This window comes from Salvelinus fontinalis, chromosome 18, assembly GCF_029448725.1.
Source record: "Salvelinus fontinalis isolate EN_2023a chromosome 18, ASM2944872v1, whole genome shotgun sequence".
NCBI lineage: Eukaryota > Metazoa > Chordata > Actinopteri > Salmoniformes > Salmonidae > Salvelinus > Salvelinus fontinalis.
In genome coordinates, this window is record NC_074682.1 from 41,550,932 (window position 1) to 41,566,045 (window position 15,114).

The window sequence follows — 15,114 nt, forward strand, 5'->3', positions numbered from 1 at the left end:
GGAGGCCAACAGATGACACATCTGTACACAGCTGTTGTTATTCTGGAAGAGGAAATGGTGCTGTCCTCCCTCATAATGGATGTTTTGGCAGAGAACAGCTAAAGGGCTTCTTAGAAGCCAATGTACAACCCTTCAACAAGAGGACACAGCTGTGAACACAGGCTTAACCCATCAGAACACAGGCAGTAGACATTTTTATTAGACTTTGTTGCGGATGATTATTACAGACAGATATTGTGGTGATATTACGCTCTCACCTAACTGTGACATATAATGAATAAATTACTGAACAGAAACTTAGAAACTATAGAATATACAGTAACTATAATTGCAATGTTTTAATTTGTAGTGTAACATCCGGTTTGGAGCGAGCGGTCGCATTTGCATTCGCTCTGCAGGTAGTATAAATTTTCATTTCATTTTCATTACATTTCATTATAGTACAACGGTTTAATTTGTCTAACCTTAGCAATTTCTTCTTAGCTAGCTACTTAGCCGTCTGTGTATAAAAGATAATTGCGTAATTATCGTATTCCGTCGTCTATCGTAGTCCACACTGCTATCTGCCCAGTAGCTAGCAAACGTCCACCGTCTACCGAATAGTAGTATAAACTTTTCATTATAGTACAACGGTCTGATTTTCATTTTCACTACAGTACAACGGTTTGATTTGTTTGATCTTAGCTAGCTACATAGCCGTCTTTGCATCAAACATAATTGTGTAGTTATTGAGGTTCGCCAGCCAGCTATTTTCGCCCTAACATAACGCAACGTAGCCAAACACTGCTAGCTAGCCAGCTTGCCACCGAATAGCAGCATTGTAGAAACGAGTGCATTACAACGGAACGACTTGATCAGTGTAGTGTTGGCTGACTACACAGTTGTCTTTGCTATCTTTGATTTGTATTTGTTCGATCTTAGCTAGCTACTTAGCTGGCTACATAGCCGTCTTTGTATCGGTGATAATTGTGTAGTTATCAAGGTTCGCTGAGGTTCGCTAGCCAGGTATTCTCGCCCTAACGTAACGTAGTCAACCCTGCTAGCTAGCCAGCTAGCCACCGATTAGCAGCACTGTAGAAACGATTACATTACAACGGAACGACTTGACTTGTGTAGTGTTAGCTAGCTACTTAGTTTTCTTTGCTATCTTTCTATCTAAGATAATTGTGTAGCTTTGAGTAATTATCGGTTAGCTAGCCAGCTATTTTTCGCCTCCCGCGCTGCCGTCCTCCTACCTAGCCAACACTGCTAGCTAGCCAACTTCTACCGAATAGCAGCACTGTAGAAACTTACATTACAATAGGAACGACTTGATTAGCGTAGTGTTAGCTAGTTGTCTTTCCTGTCCTTGTATCCATGATAATTGTGTAGTTTAGAGAAATTTAGTGAAATTGTCGAGGTTACCTAGCCAGCTTCACTTTCAACAACGTAGCCACTGCTAGCCAGGCTACTTCACCAGCCAGCAGTACTATATCATTTTAGTCAATAAGATCTTGTATTTTATTCTTATGTTTTGCAACGTAAGCTTAACTTTCTGAACATTCGAGACGTGTAGCCCACTTGTCATTCTAATCTCCTTTGCATTAGCGTAGCCTCTTCTGTAGCCTGTCAACCATGTGTCTGTCTATCCCTGTTCTCTCCTCTCTGCACAGACCATACAAACGCTTCGCACCGCGTGGCCGCGCCCACCCTAACCTGGTGGTCCCAGCCCGCACGACCCACGTGGAGTTCCAGGTCTCCGGTAGCCTCTGGAACTGCCGATCTGCGGCCAACAAGGCAGAGCTCATCTCAGCCTATGCGTCCCTCCAGTCCCTCGACTTCCTGGCACTGACGGAAACATGGCTCACCACAGATAACACTGCTACTCCTACTGCTCTCTCTTCGTCTGCCCACGTGTTCTCGCACACCCCGAGACCTTCTGGTCAGCGGGGTGGTGGCACCGGGATCCTCATCTCTCCCAAGTGGTCATTCTCTCTTTCTCCCCTTACCCATCTGTCTATCGCCTCCTTTGAATTCCATGCTGTCACAGTTACCAGCCCTTTCAAGCTTAACATCCTTATCATTTATCGCCCTCCAGGTTCCCTTGGAGAGTTCATCAATGAGCTTGATGCCTTGATAAGCTCCTTTCCTGAGGACGGCTCACCTCTCACAGTTCTGGGTGACTTTAACCTCCCCATGTCTACCTTTGACTCATTCCTCTCTGCCTCCTTCTTTCCACTCCTCTCCTCTTTTGACCTCACCCTCTCACCTTCCCCCCCTACTCACAAGGCAGGCAATACGCTTGACCTCATCTTTACTAGATGCTGTTCTTCCACTAACCTCATTGCAACTCCCCTCCAAGTCTCCGACCACTACCTTGTATCCTTCTCCCTCTCGCTCTCATCCAACACTTCCCACACTGCCCCTACTCGGATGGTATCGCGCCGTCCCAACCTCCGCTCTCTCTCCCCCGCTACTCTCTCCTCTTCCATCCTATCATCTCTTCCCTCTGCCCAAACCTTCTCCAACCTATCTCCTGATTCTGCCTCCTCAACCCTCCTCTCCTCCCTTTCTGCATCCTTTGACTCTCTATGTCCCCTATCCTCCAGGCCGGCTCGGTCCTCCCCTCCCGCTCCGTGGCTCGACGACTCATTGCGAGCTCACAGAACAGGGCTCCGGGCAGCCGAGCGGAAATGGAGGAAAACTCGCCTCCCTGCGGACCTGGCATCCTTTCACTCCCTCCTCTCTACATTTTCCTCTTCTGTCTCTGCTGCTAAAGCCACTTTCTACCACTCTAAATTCCAAGCATCTGCCTCTAACCCTAGGAAGCTCTTTGCCACCTTCTCCTCCCTCCTGAATCCTCCTCCCCCTCCCCCCCCCTCCTCCCTCTCTGCAGACGACTTCGTCAACCATTTTGAAAAGAAGGTCGACGACATCCGATCCTCGTTCGCTAAGTCAAACGACACCGCTGGTTCTGCTCACACTGCCCAACCCTGTGCTTTGACCTCTTTCTCCCCTCTCTCTCCAGATGAAATCTCGCGTCTTGTGACGGCCGGCCGCCCAACAACCTGCCCGCTTGACCCTATCCCCTCCTCTCTTCTCCAGACCATTTCCGGAGACCTTCTACCTTACCTCACCTCGCTCATCAACTCATCCTTGACCGCTGGCTACGTCCCTTCCGTCTTCAAGAGAGCGAGAGTTGCACCCCTTCTGAAAAAACCTACACTCGATCCCTCCGATGTCAACAACTACAGACCAGTATCCCTTCTTTCTTTTCTCTCCAAAACTCTTGAACGTGCCGTCCTTGGCCAGCTCTCCTGCTATCTCTCTCAGAATGACCTTCTTGATCCAAATCAGTCAGGTTTCAAGACTAGTCACTCAACTGAGACTGCTCTTCTCTGTATCACGGAGGCGCTCCGCACTGCTAAAGCTAACTCTCTCTCCTCTGCTCTCATCCTTCTAGACCTATCGGCTGCCTTCGATACTGTGAACCATCAGATCCTCCTCTCCACCCTCTCCGAGTTGGGCATCTCCGGCACGGCCCACGCTTGGATTGCGTCCTACCTGACAGGTCGCTCCTACCAGGTGGCGTGGCGAGAATCTGTCTCCTCACCACGCGCTCTCACCACTGGTGTCCCCCAGGGCTCTGTTCTAGGCCCTCTCCTATTCTCGCTATACACCAAGTCACTTGGCTCTGTCATAACCTCACATGGTCTCTCCTATCATTGCTATGCAGACGACACACAATTAATCTTCTCCTTTCCCCCTTCTGATGACCAGGTGGCGAATCGCATCTCTGCATGTCTGGCAGACATATCAGTGTGGATGACGGATCACCACCTCAAGCTGAACCTCGGCAAGACGGAGCTGCTCTTCCTCCCGGGGAAGGACTGTCCGTTCCATGATCTCGCCATCACGGTTGACAACTCCATTGTGTCCTCCTCCCAGAGCGCTAAGAACCTTGGCGTGATCCTGGACAACACCCTGTCGTTCTCCACCAACATCAAGGCGGTGGCCCGTTCCTGTAGGTTCATGCTCTACAACATCCGCAGAGTACGACCCTGCCTCACACAGGAAGCGGCGCAGGTCCTAATCCAGGCACTTGTCATCTCCCGTCTGGATTACTGCAACTCGCTGCTGGCTGGGCTCCCTGCCTGTGCCATTAAACCCCTACAACTCATCCAGAACGCCGCAGCCCGTCTGGTGTTCAACCTTCCCAAGTTCTCTCACGTCACCCCGCTCCTCCGCTCTCTCCACTGGCTTCCAGTTGAAGCTCGCATCCGCTACAAGACCATGGTGCTTGCCTACGGAGCTGTGAGGGGAACGGCACCTCAGTACCTTCAGGCTCTGATCAGGCCCTACACCCAAACAAGGGCACTGCGTTCATCCACCTCTGGCCTGCTCGCCTCCCTACCACTGAGGAAGTACAGTTCCCGCTCAGCCCAGTCAAAACTGTTCGCTGCTCTGGCCCCCCAATGGTGGAACAAACTCCCTCACGACGCCAGGACAGCGGAGTCAATCACCACCTTCCGGAGACACCTGAAACCCCACCTCTTCAAGGAATACCTAGGATAAAGCAATCCTTCTGCCCCCCCCCCCCCCCCCCTCCCTTAAAAGATCTGATGCACTATTGTAAAGTGGCTGTTCCACTGGATGTCATAAGGTGAATGCACCAATTTGTAAGTCGCTCTGGATAAGAGCGTCTGCTAAATGACTTAAATGTAAATGTAATGTAAATGTAGTGTTAATATTGTTAGAGGTTTTAATGTTTTTATATCAAAGATAATGCATTTCATCTGTGTTTCAATTTCCCCTGATAAATCATGCATTTTGTTTTAAATATCAATGTGATTTCACACTCTCACCTAAACAAATCATGAATAAGAGTTAACCAGGCAAGTATTGATAAAATTACAGAAATGGCATTGTTTCAACTCATTGTTTCACATATAGAAAAGTACATGTCTAAATCAATGCTCAATTAATGTAAAATGAATTAGTATAGCTATACTAAACCCAAATATTAGCACAACATGCAACAATTTCCATGATTTTACTGTTACAGTAAATCAGTCATTTGAAATAAATAAATTAGGCCCTAATCTATGGATTTCACAAGACTGGGCAGGGGCAAAGCCATGGGTGGGCTTGGGAGGGCATAGGCCCAGCCAATCAGAATATATTTCCCCCCCACAAAAAAGCTTTATTGCAGACAGAAATACTCCTCAGTTTCAGGAGAAGAAGGCAATGTTGAGGTCCTGGGCAGGCGTGGTTATTCCTGCAGTGGACATTCCGGCAGTCAACATGCCAATGTAACGCTCCCTCAAAACATCTGTGGCATTGTGTTGTGTGACAAAACTGCACATTTTAGAGTGGCCAATTATTGTCCCCAACGCATGTAATGATCATGCTGTTTATTCAGCTTCTTGATATGCCACACGTATCAGGTGAATGGATTATCTTGGCAAAGGAGAAATGCTCACTAACACGGATGTACTGTAAACAAATTTGTTTACAAAATTTGAGAGGAAGAAGCTTTTTGTGCTCATGGAAAATGTCTGGGCTCTTTCATTTCAGCTCATGAAACATGGGACCAACACTTCATATGTTGTGGTTATATTTTTGTTCAGTGTAAATTACTTGACTGAAACTTGAATATGATTACACACTCTACATGTCAGCAAAAGTATTGTATTTGGTTCAAAACATTCTCTAAGACCTAAACCTCAAATGGAGTTGTGCATAAAAGGTGTGACCATTTAGCAAGTTGAGGAAGCTGAACTCCTATGTAACATTCAATGGTCAATTATCATGGTCAAGTCATATTGACAAAGTTGTTATGTCTGGTATAAAAAGTTTTTTAACACTAAAATCAACTGTACTAGTTGTTCAGGCTCTGATCTTCTTCCATCTTGATTACTGTCCGGTAATATGGTCAAGTGCAGCAAAGAAATCCCTAGCAAAGCTGCAGCTGGCTCAAAACAAAGCAGCAGGCCTTGCCCTTAACTGCACACACAGAACTAACATCAAGAACATGCATGTCACGCCCTGGCCTTATTATTCTTTGTTTTCTTTATTATTTTAGTTAGGTCAGGGTGTGACATGGGTAATGTTTATGTTTTGTTGGTTTTGGGTGTTTATTTGGTAAAGGGGTTATGGGGTGTAGTAGATGGTTTTGTGTTGAGTGTATATGTCTAGAGTTGTCTATGTTGGTTAGTTATCTAGGAGAGTCTATGGTTGCCTGAATGAGTTCCCAATTAGAGACAGCTGATTTCGGTTGTCTCTGATTGGGAGCCTTATTTAGGGTAGCCATAGGCTCTCATTGGTTGTGGGTAATTGTCTATGTAAGAACGTTTGTAGCCTGTTTGTATGTGCACAACGTTTGTAGCTTCACTGTTGTTTTGTTGTTTTGTTAAAGTGTTTTTGTGTCGTGTTCATCTTCGTGTTTAATAAAAGAAGATGGCTTATTTTCCAAAAGCTGCATTTTGGTCCGTAAATCCTCCACACGATCGTGACAATGCATGACAGTTTTTCCTGGTTGAGGGTTGACGAGAGATGAACTGATCCCCTTCTAGTCTTTATGAGAAATATCACTGTGATGAAAATTCCAGATTGTCTGCATAATCAGATAACATACAGCTCAGACACCCATACATACCCCACAAGACATGCCACCAGGGGTCTCTTCACAGTCCCCATGTCCAAAACAAATTCACGGAAATGCACAGTATTATACAGAGCCATGACGCATGGAACTCCCGTCCATCTCCAATTACTCAAGCAAACAGCAAAATTACATAAAACAAATGGATAAAACAACATCTCATGGCACAATAGGGACTGTGAAATGACACACATACAAACACATGCCCACACACTCTATCACACTCTAACACAAACAATCTACACACACATTATTCTTTAGTTGTGTTGTTTGTACAATGAGTGTAGAAAACATTAAGAACCCCTGCTCTTTCCATGACCAGGTGAATACAGGTGATATCTATGATCACTTATTGATGTAATTTGTTAAATCCACTTTAATCAATATAGATAAGGTTAAAGAATGATTTTTGAGACATGGATTGTGTATGTGTTCCATTCAGAGGGTGAATGGGCAAGACAAAAGATTTAAGTGCCTTTGAACGGGTATGGTAGTAGGTGCCAGGGGCAGCGGTTTGTGTCAAGAACTGCAATCCTGCTGGGTTTTTTACGCTCAGTTTCTCAAATGTGAATGAACAGTTTCCCGTGTGTATCAAGAATGATCCACCACCCAAATGGCCATCCAGCCAACTTGACACAACTGTGGGAAGCATTGAAGTCAACATGGGCCAGCATCCCTGTGGAACACTTTCGACACCTTGCCCCGACAAAGTCCATGCCCCGACGAATTGAGGCTGTTCTGAGGGCAGAAGGGGGTGCAACTCAATGTTAGGAAGGTGTTCTTGATGTTTGGAATACTAACTGTATTGTTGCGTCAAAAAACAGAGCACTCAAAACATGAGCAAAATGGCAGCTCTTCCTTTAAAGAACTCCAGGCCTCAAGAGGGCAGATAACCCAAAAACACGGGTGGAACTAAAAAATTGAGCCATGATTTCTGGAGGGACTACTTTTACATGCGCACCTGGCAGATAAGCATGGCTCGAAGGAAGACTTGCTCCGCAAAGAGTGAAGGTGATTGGAGACCTTGTCTTGTGGGAAGGCCCGCTAGGAAAGACTGTTGGTGGATCACATCCAGATCTGTTTGAAGAAGTGGATATAGCCGCATACAGGTCTGAAACACACTTTGCTCGATCCATGAGAGCAACCGCTGTCAAGTATCAAGAGGTAGCTAAGCTGTTCACAGCTGAAACCAAAGGCACAGTTGCTCACAGAGAGTTCTTGGATTGGTGGAAATGGGACAGCATTGGAGCAGCTTGCGACCCAAAGTGTGGAGGATGCCGGTGCGGCAACTGTCAACCAGGAGGCAAAGAAATTACTCTGAGTGAGGAAAGAGAGCTGGAGATCATAAGGAAAGGCCTCACCTACATCAAAGCAGATGCTCACAGTGATGAACCCCACTGGGACACAAAATACCCCTGGATTCAAGATCCAAGTTCCCTTCCTGACAACAGGAGTGGGGTGGAAGCCACCTTCTTGAGAACAGAAAAGCAACTCAAAAAAGATCCAGAGTGGAGAATAGCATACACAGCTCAAGTCCATGAAATGGTGGAGAGAAGAGCAGTGAAGAAACTCACCAAAGAGCTCATTGCCAGCTGGAAGGGGCCAGTATGGTATGTCAGCCACTTGGTGGCGGCAAACCCGCACTCTCTCACAACACCTGTGCGACTGGTATGGAACAGCAGCCAGAAGTTTAGAGGGGTCAGCATGAATGACCTTCTGCTGAAAGGGCCTGATGTCCTCAATCCCATCCGAGCAGTACTACTCAGGTTCAGGAGAGGCGTCCATGCTGCCCTCGGCGACATTAAGAAAATGTACAATTCTGTGTGGTTGGAAGACCTGGAGATGCACCTCCACAGATTTCTCTGGAGAGACACTGAGGAGGAAGAGATTGAAGAGTATGCGATCACCAGAGTCAACATTGGCGATCGACCAGCAAGGTGCATTGCACAATTGGCTATGAGAGAGACAAGCAAACTGCCCATGTTTGCTCACCTGGAGGAGGAACGTAGGATCCTTGAAGAGGATACCTATGTCGATGACATCCTGACTTCCCATAATGACTTGCAAAAGCTGGACCAGAACACCAAAAGGGTTGAAGAGATCCTTCGTCCTTCGTCCTCAAGCCCTGGGTCCGGTCAGATCAAAGTGGGAAGCAGGAGATCGTACCAGGAGAACAAGGAGCGCAGTCAAGCACAGCACTCATTCTCCCAAACCAAATGAGGGAAGGAGACAATAAAGCCCTTGGAGTTGGATACCTTGTTGAGGAGGATAAACTGTACCTCATGACTTCAATCAATTTCTCAAAGAGGAAAGGGAAAATGAGAGTCGGCCAAAATCTCCTTGATGAAGAGGTGAGAGGGAAAACTCCAAACCTACTGACGAGAAGAGAACTGCTGAGCCAGGTAGCTAGCCTGTATGACCCAATAGGCCTCGTCACACCTGCCAAACAAAAGGGCGCCATTCTTGTCAGAAAGGCGTTTCAGGAAGCTGGAGGCAAAACTCTGACTCGAGACACTTGGGACAAACCTTTGTCTGAAAATTTGAGGGAAGAAGCCATCCAATTCTTTGAGGAATTCACACGTCTTGGCCAAATCACCTTTCACAGAAGCCTCACACCAGTCAACTGGATTGGAAAACCTTGGGGAATAACATTCTCTGATGGAAGTGACAAGAGCTATGGAGCCGTAGTGTACTTAAGATGGGAGACCCAGAAAGGCATCAAAGTCAGACTGGTTGAATCCAAAGCAAAGCTCACACCATTGGACCAAAAGGGAGAACCAGTAAAAGCTGAAATCTGCGGTGCTGTCTATGCAGCACGACTTCGAAAGTACGTTGAAAAGCACAGTCGAATAGAAATTGAACGATGGCTCCAGGTCAAAAAACAGAGCACTCAAAAAACAGAGCACTCAAAACATGAGCAAAATGGCAGCTCTTCCTTTAAAGAACTCCAGGCCTCAAGAGGGCAGATAACCCAAAAACACGGGTGGATCTAAAAAATTGAGCCATGATTTCTGGAGGGACTACTTTTACATGCGCACCTGGCAGATAAGCATGGGTATAAAATGTTTGGTCCTCAACATACACACAGCTCATTGTTCAACCCTAAAGACGCAACTGGTATGTAATGTTTCATTGGAATTATTTATTATGTTGCATCCAGTGCTTAGCACAATTTACATGTTTAACTCTGGTAGGAGTGTTGACTTTTGTTGTGGATATTTTCTGACTGCAGAAGTAATTGCTAGAAGTGCTAGATTAAATTGTTTAAACGTTTGCTTTATTCAAAGCCATGCTTTGTTGCTGTGTCATGCATTGTTTAGTGTAAAATAATGCATGTTTATTCTCTGTTTAAGGTTATCAACCTATTGCTATTGCTATTCCTATTCCATATTCCTATTCCTTATTCCTCTGTCATTCAACTACTCTATTCAACAAATCAACTGTTTCAACATATTCAACAAATGGCATCAAAACCATAATAAAACACTGGAAAGGAATTGAGTTGTCCCTTTGCATCCTTCACGGGTTGAGCAAGCCGTTTTCAAGTTTGGGCAGAGCTGAAATAATTATAACACCTAGACAACTTGACATTGTATCATTTTACATTTGTGTGACTGTTCTTGTCTATCAGTACATCAGTGTTTTGTTACTTGTTGTGTTTTATGTTTTTGTGTGGACCCCAGGAAGAATAGCTGCTGCTTCTGCAAAAGCTAATGGGGATCCGAATAAACCAATAATACATAGTACCTTGAATACACACAAACAAATATTGTTTGACCTTTGGGCTATAAAGATAGTAAAATGTTATAATGTTATTCATGGTATAACATAGCTATAATGTCCCAATCTGGTGTAATGGTACAATCAGGATCCAGTCTCTACATCCAGGGTCTCATAGCCAGACTAATGCCGGGATTCATTCTAAGAGGGAAAGAGAGAGAAAAGTTGATCTTGTTTTATGAGGAACAAAAATAGGGATATTAATATAATCAAATATGAATATACAAATATTATAAAATACCTGAACAGGAGCGCTCCCCTGATAACAGGCATAATTCTATCTGCTCCCCACTTGGGGATGGCTGGCTAAGCGCTCCAGACAGGGGCAGGTGTTGCTTCTTCTTCTTCTTTGGGAGCTTTTGTTGGGCCATGGCCAGGGAGTAGTACAGGCGGAAGTTATTGACTATGACTGGGACAGGCATGGCTATGGTCAGAATACCTGCCAGAGCACACAGGGCTCCAATTACCATGCCGGAACAGGTCTCCGGGTACATGTCCCCATAGCCCAGGGTTGTCATGGTAACCACCGCCCACCAGAAGCCTATGGGGATGTTCTTAAAATTGGTGTGCGCAGTCAAAGTTGGGTCTTCAGGGTCACCATGTACTCGCTCTGCGTAGAATTCCAGGGTGCTGAAAATTAGCATTCCAATTCCAAAGAAGACAGCAAGGAGGCAGAACTCTTGAACGCTGGCCTTTAGTGTATAGACTAACACACGCACTCCCACCATGTGGCGCATCAGCTTAAAGATCCTCAGGATCCTCACAAAGTTCAGCACACGCAGGAAGCCCAGGGCATTCCCACTCAGCCCCACATCCAAGAAGAAGGGCAGGATGGCCACAAAGTCAATGATGTTTAGTATGTTCTTCACAAACAGCAGTATGTTGGAGCAGCAGGTGAAACGGACCAGGAACTCAAATATGAACCACACCACACAGACGCCCTCCACCACAGTCAGAGTAGGTTTGGTCACTCTCTCATAGTACGTCACCTCTTCGGTGTGGTTCCCATCTATGACCAGCTCTGTGCGTTGCTCTAACGTGTGGAAGCTCTCATGTGTCTCCAGACAGAAAGCTGTGATGGAAAGGAGGATGAAGAAGAGGGAAGCAAACGCAATGACCTGCAAATGACAAGGGGCATTGTATGACTAAGTGGATCATCTCATAATGATTAAAGACACAAACAACACACTGATTTACTTGTCTTCTAGGTTTGATTGACGTGTTGGACCATTGTATTAAAAAGGCTATTTGTTGGTTGCTGTTTCATATGGAGCCACAGTACCTTCATTTGAGTGACATGACCTAATGAGAGTTACATGACTGAACCATTCAAGGGACTCTGAGGGTGAATCTCAATTGCATTTTTTCATTCCTTCATTCCTCTCTCCCCATCTCCTTCTCAAAGCACATTGGAGCAGAAGATCTGAAGTTCCTGCACTCCAATCTTCTCTGTTTTAAGAAGGAGGAAAGGAAAACATATGTAAGAAGAAAATAGAATTGAGATTCACCCTGAAGCTTCAATTCTGGTGAAGCTGCTTTTATTATTACAAGTCCTAGCCTATGGAACAGCCGACAAGAGAATCTGAATGTAGTAAAAACAGTGGATTTTTTATTTATTTTTGCACACACCTTTTTAGCCTTGCCTTTACTTATTTTTTACATTTGGCTTATGCTACTACCTTTTGTAGTAGTGTTTTTTGCCCTTATTGTCTGTGATTACTTTTATATCTTATTCTTTTTTGTTTTCAATTTTTATTTGTGAAGTGCATGGTTTAAAGATATGGACATTTCTGCGCATGTGCAAATAAAAATGTGTGAACAGTAGCTGCTGCTCAGTGCTCTGCTGCCGCTTCCCCCTCCTTGTATACCTTTGCCTGGGATGTATTCATTACGCTGATTCTGTTGCAAAACTTTTCTTAAACGGAAGCAAACTAAACGGGGCAGGACCTCCCTGAATTTGTCAAATAACAACTCTCGTTTGGCAAATGATTACACCCCAGGTGTAGCCCACAAATCTTATGTTGTACACAACGGGCATGGTCGACATGTTCCAACTATTTATTGGATTCCATGCCTCAGTAGGCTATTAAGCATATGCATGATTTCATGTTATTTTTTCAGGAGGGGAATTAGGCTACATGCAGCTATTTACATGTTGTACACAAAAGATGATCAACATGTTCATACAAACTTGCAGATAGTTTTTTGCCCCAAGGCTAAACTCAAGTGGGGAGTTACATGCAGCTATTTAGGCAGCATATCAAACACAAGCAAGACACAGACATACAGTCTAATTAGAAATGTAATGTTATTTTTTTATCATAATTGTAAACATTGGCTAACAAAACACAGATTGTTTTTACTCCAATGCAACATGTATGGACTGTGTCCTGCTTGTGCAACTGCAATATCCATTACAACAGACAGAGAAGCCTGTAGCCTTCATAAAGGCCTTGAATGTTTGTTCAAATCACTGCAGGGTTTTTATTTCAGCTGCTCAGAATATGAGGTAGTGATATAGACAACATCAACAAGGACAAATATGTGTAAGTAAAATAACACATGCGCAGAACGTGATCTGAATCCATAGGTTTGAGAAAGAGGTTTCCAGAGGGGCAGAGCAGGGGCACAAACTCAGTATTCACAGCCACGGCCTTTAAAGGAGTGTGATACATTAGACGTGCTTCAGGCTTTCAGAGCTGCTTCCACGTGCTTCTCCAAGCCATTGCAAGTGTTTATTTTTCTTAAAAATTAGTGACGCTGTTTCACTGCTGTGATCCGTTTCTATGCCTGCTGCCTGCTCTGCGCAGTCATTAGAGCTGTTTGGTTTATGGAAAAGCCATATGGTTTATAACTGCAGTAAACAGAGCCTGCCTGCTACCACACCACCTTCTCCACAGCTTGGTAGGAATGCCCAGAGGGAATTACCCAGCCTCACACTGACTAACCTGATTCAGTCCCTATCAAAACTTTTTTTTTTATTAATTGGGAGAGAATAAAGAATACAAACCTTGGCAGTCTTAGATGAGAACGGGTCGTCAAATAAAGCCCATATTTTTGGTTTCCACCTTTTGAAGCAGCTCTGAGAATCAGCTGGGTTGTCCTCAACATCGAATGACTCTGGAAACTCTTCATTGTGGTGCTCATTTGAGTCAGATGGCCCGAACGCTGCAAGGGCCTCTTTGGCATCCCTATGTTGGCAGAATGTTATCCAGCAACAAGGTTCCACGTCCGCCTTGTCGACCCCCCAAAAAGCCAACTCCTCTTCAAAAAGGAGACCGCAGACATCTTTTGGACAGTGAAGCTTACCGGTTCTGTAATAATTCAGAACATTGGAGAAAACACCTGGATGTCTGTCGAAGAAGAATTCAGGGTCACCACTGGGGTCATGATCCATCAGTTTAGCCAAACGGGTACCAGGCAAGCTCTTGAGAGTGCTCATGTAAGTTTCATGACGCATGCCACCAACGTTGATCACAACCTTTTTTGTGACATCCCCTTTTTTGTCCCAGTCTTCCCTTAGATATGTTTTCGACGAGGTCCTGTCGTGGCCATGGGCTGAAGTATGGCCCTGAGAGGACACATACATTGAGCTGATCATGACCTGGAAGGAATGTTGTTTAGCCTACGGTCCTCGTCTGTGGCAACATTTTTGAAGAGATTTAAAAAGTTTCTCAGGCCCAGGTGTAAAGAAAAACAGCATTACGGCAGGCTATCATCTCTCTCCTTTGGTAGTTAAGTTTGAGAAGAAATCATGATCTTTCCTTCTATTTATTGCTTCAGAGCCTACTACAGTGTAGTCCCGCCCTGTAGGCAGCCCCCTTCCTGCATTCCAAAGTTTTTCCCACTTCTGTCAGTTAGGGAAACCTGGTCTTCAAGCATTTAGTATTATTCCTGAAGTAAATCTGAGATACTCTATTTAGTATGATATGTTACATTTTGTATGGTATGTATTAATTTGTGGATGTCCAACACCCATTTCATATGATATATTACAAATTAAAAAGGTGTATTATGTTACGATGCACAATAGGTTCCCGAATTTGCAAAACGTGATATCTTGCGAATTCCAACTAGGTGGCTAGCTGACTAACGTTATCTAGGCAGGTAGGTTAGAGGGTTAAGGTCAGGAAAAGAGATCCGTGATGAGATTTGAACTCACAACCTTTGAGTTGCTAGACGTTCGTGTTATACCCCCACCCTGACCAACCACCCTACTTTTGTTTTTGCCTTAAGTAATCATTTGTCTTATGTAGCCATATCAAACATAACATATCATACTAACTTGAGTGCATCGGATTTACATTTAGTATGTTATTTCTAGTCTATAAGACCAGGCTGGTTAGGGGTACGGCTTAATTTCTTTACATCTTAAAGTTTATATCAATAGATTTCAAAATAGGTAAAACATCCAAACATAAATCTCTGGAAAAGAACAACCTCACAATATGTGAGACAGTTTTAAGAGTTTCTCCATCAGTTAACAACTGCTGTCACTGTCACCTTTACTATAAGGATGAACTAATAAGTAATTCATTGAAGTGCAAATGGTTAACAAACTCTTCACATTCTTTGAACCTCAACATTGACTAAAGCGTAAAGCAGTATCTATTGGGCTAATGACCTCTCGTGTCATCCTGCTGTATAAGGGACATGACACTGCCCTCTAGTGTGTTTCCAAGAGAAATAGT

General features: G+C 44.6%; 1 protein-coding gene across 1 annotated transcript; it reads right to left on the minus strand.

Moving 5' to 3' along the window:
* Positions 1–9,765: 9,765 nt before the first annotated feature.
* LOC129815552 (potassium voltage-gated channel subfamily C member 1-like) lies at positions 9,766–14,192 on the minus strand. The gene is made up of 3 exons (XM_055869471.1): positions 13,434–14,192; positions 10,665–11,541; positions 9,766–10,564 (listed from the first exon to the last, which is right to left on the minus strand). The coding sequence occupies exons 1-3, from the start codon at positions 14,022–14,024 to the stop codon at positions 10,560–10,562; spliced, it is 1,473 nt and encodes a 490-aa protein (XP_055725446.1). The 5' UTR covers positions 14,025–14,192; the 3' UTR covers positions 9,766–10,559.
* Positions 14,193–15,114: the final 922 nt, after the last annotated feature.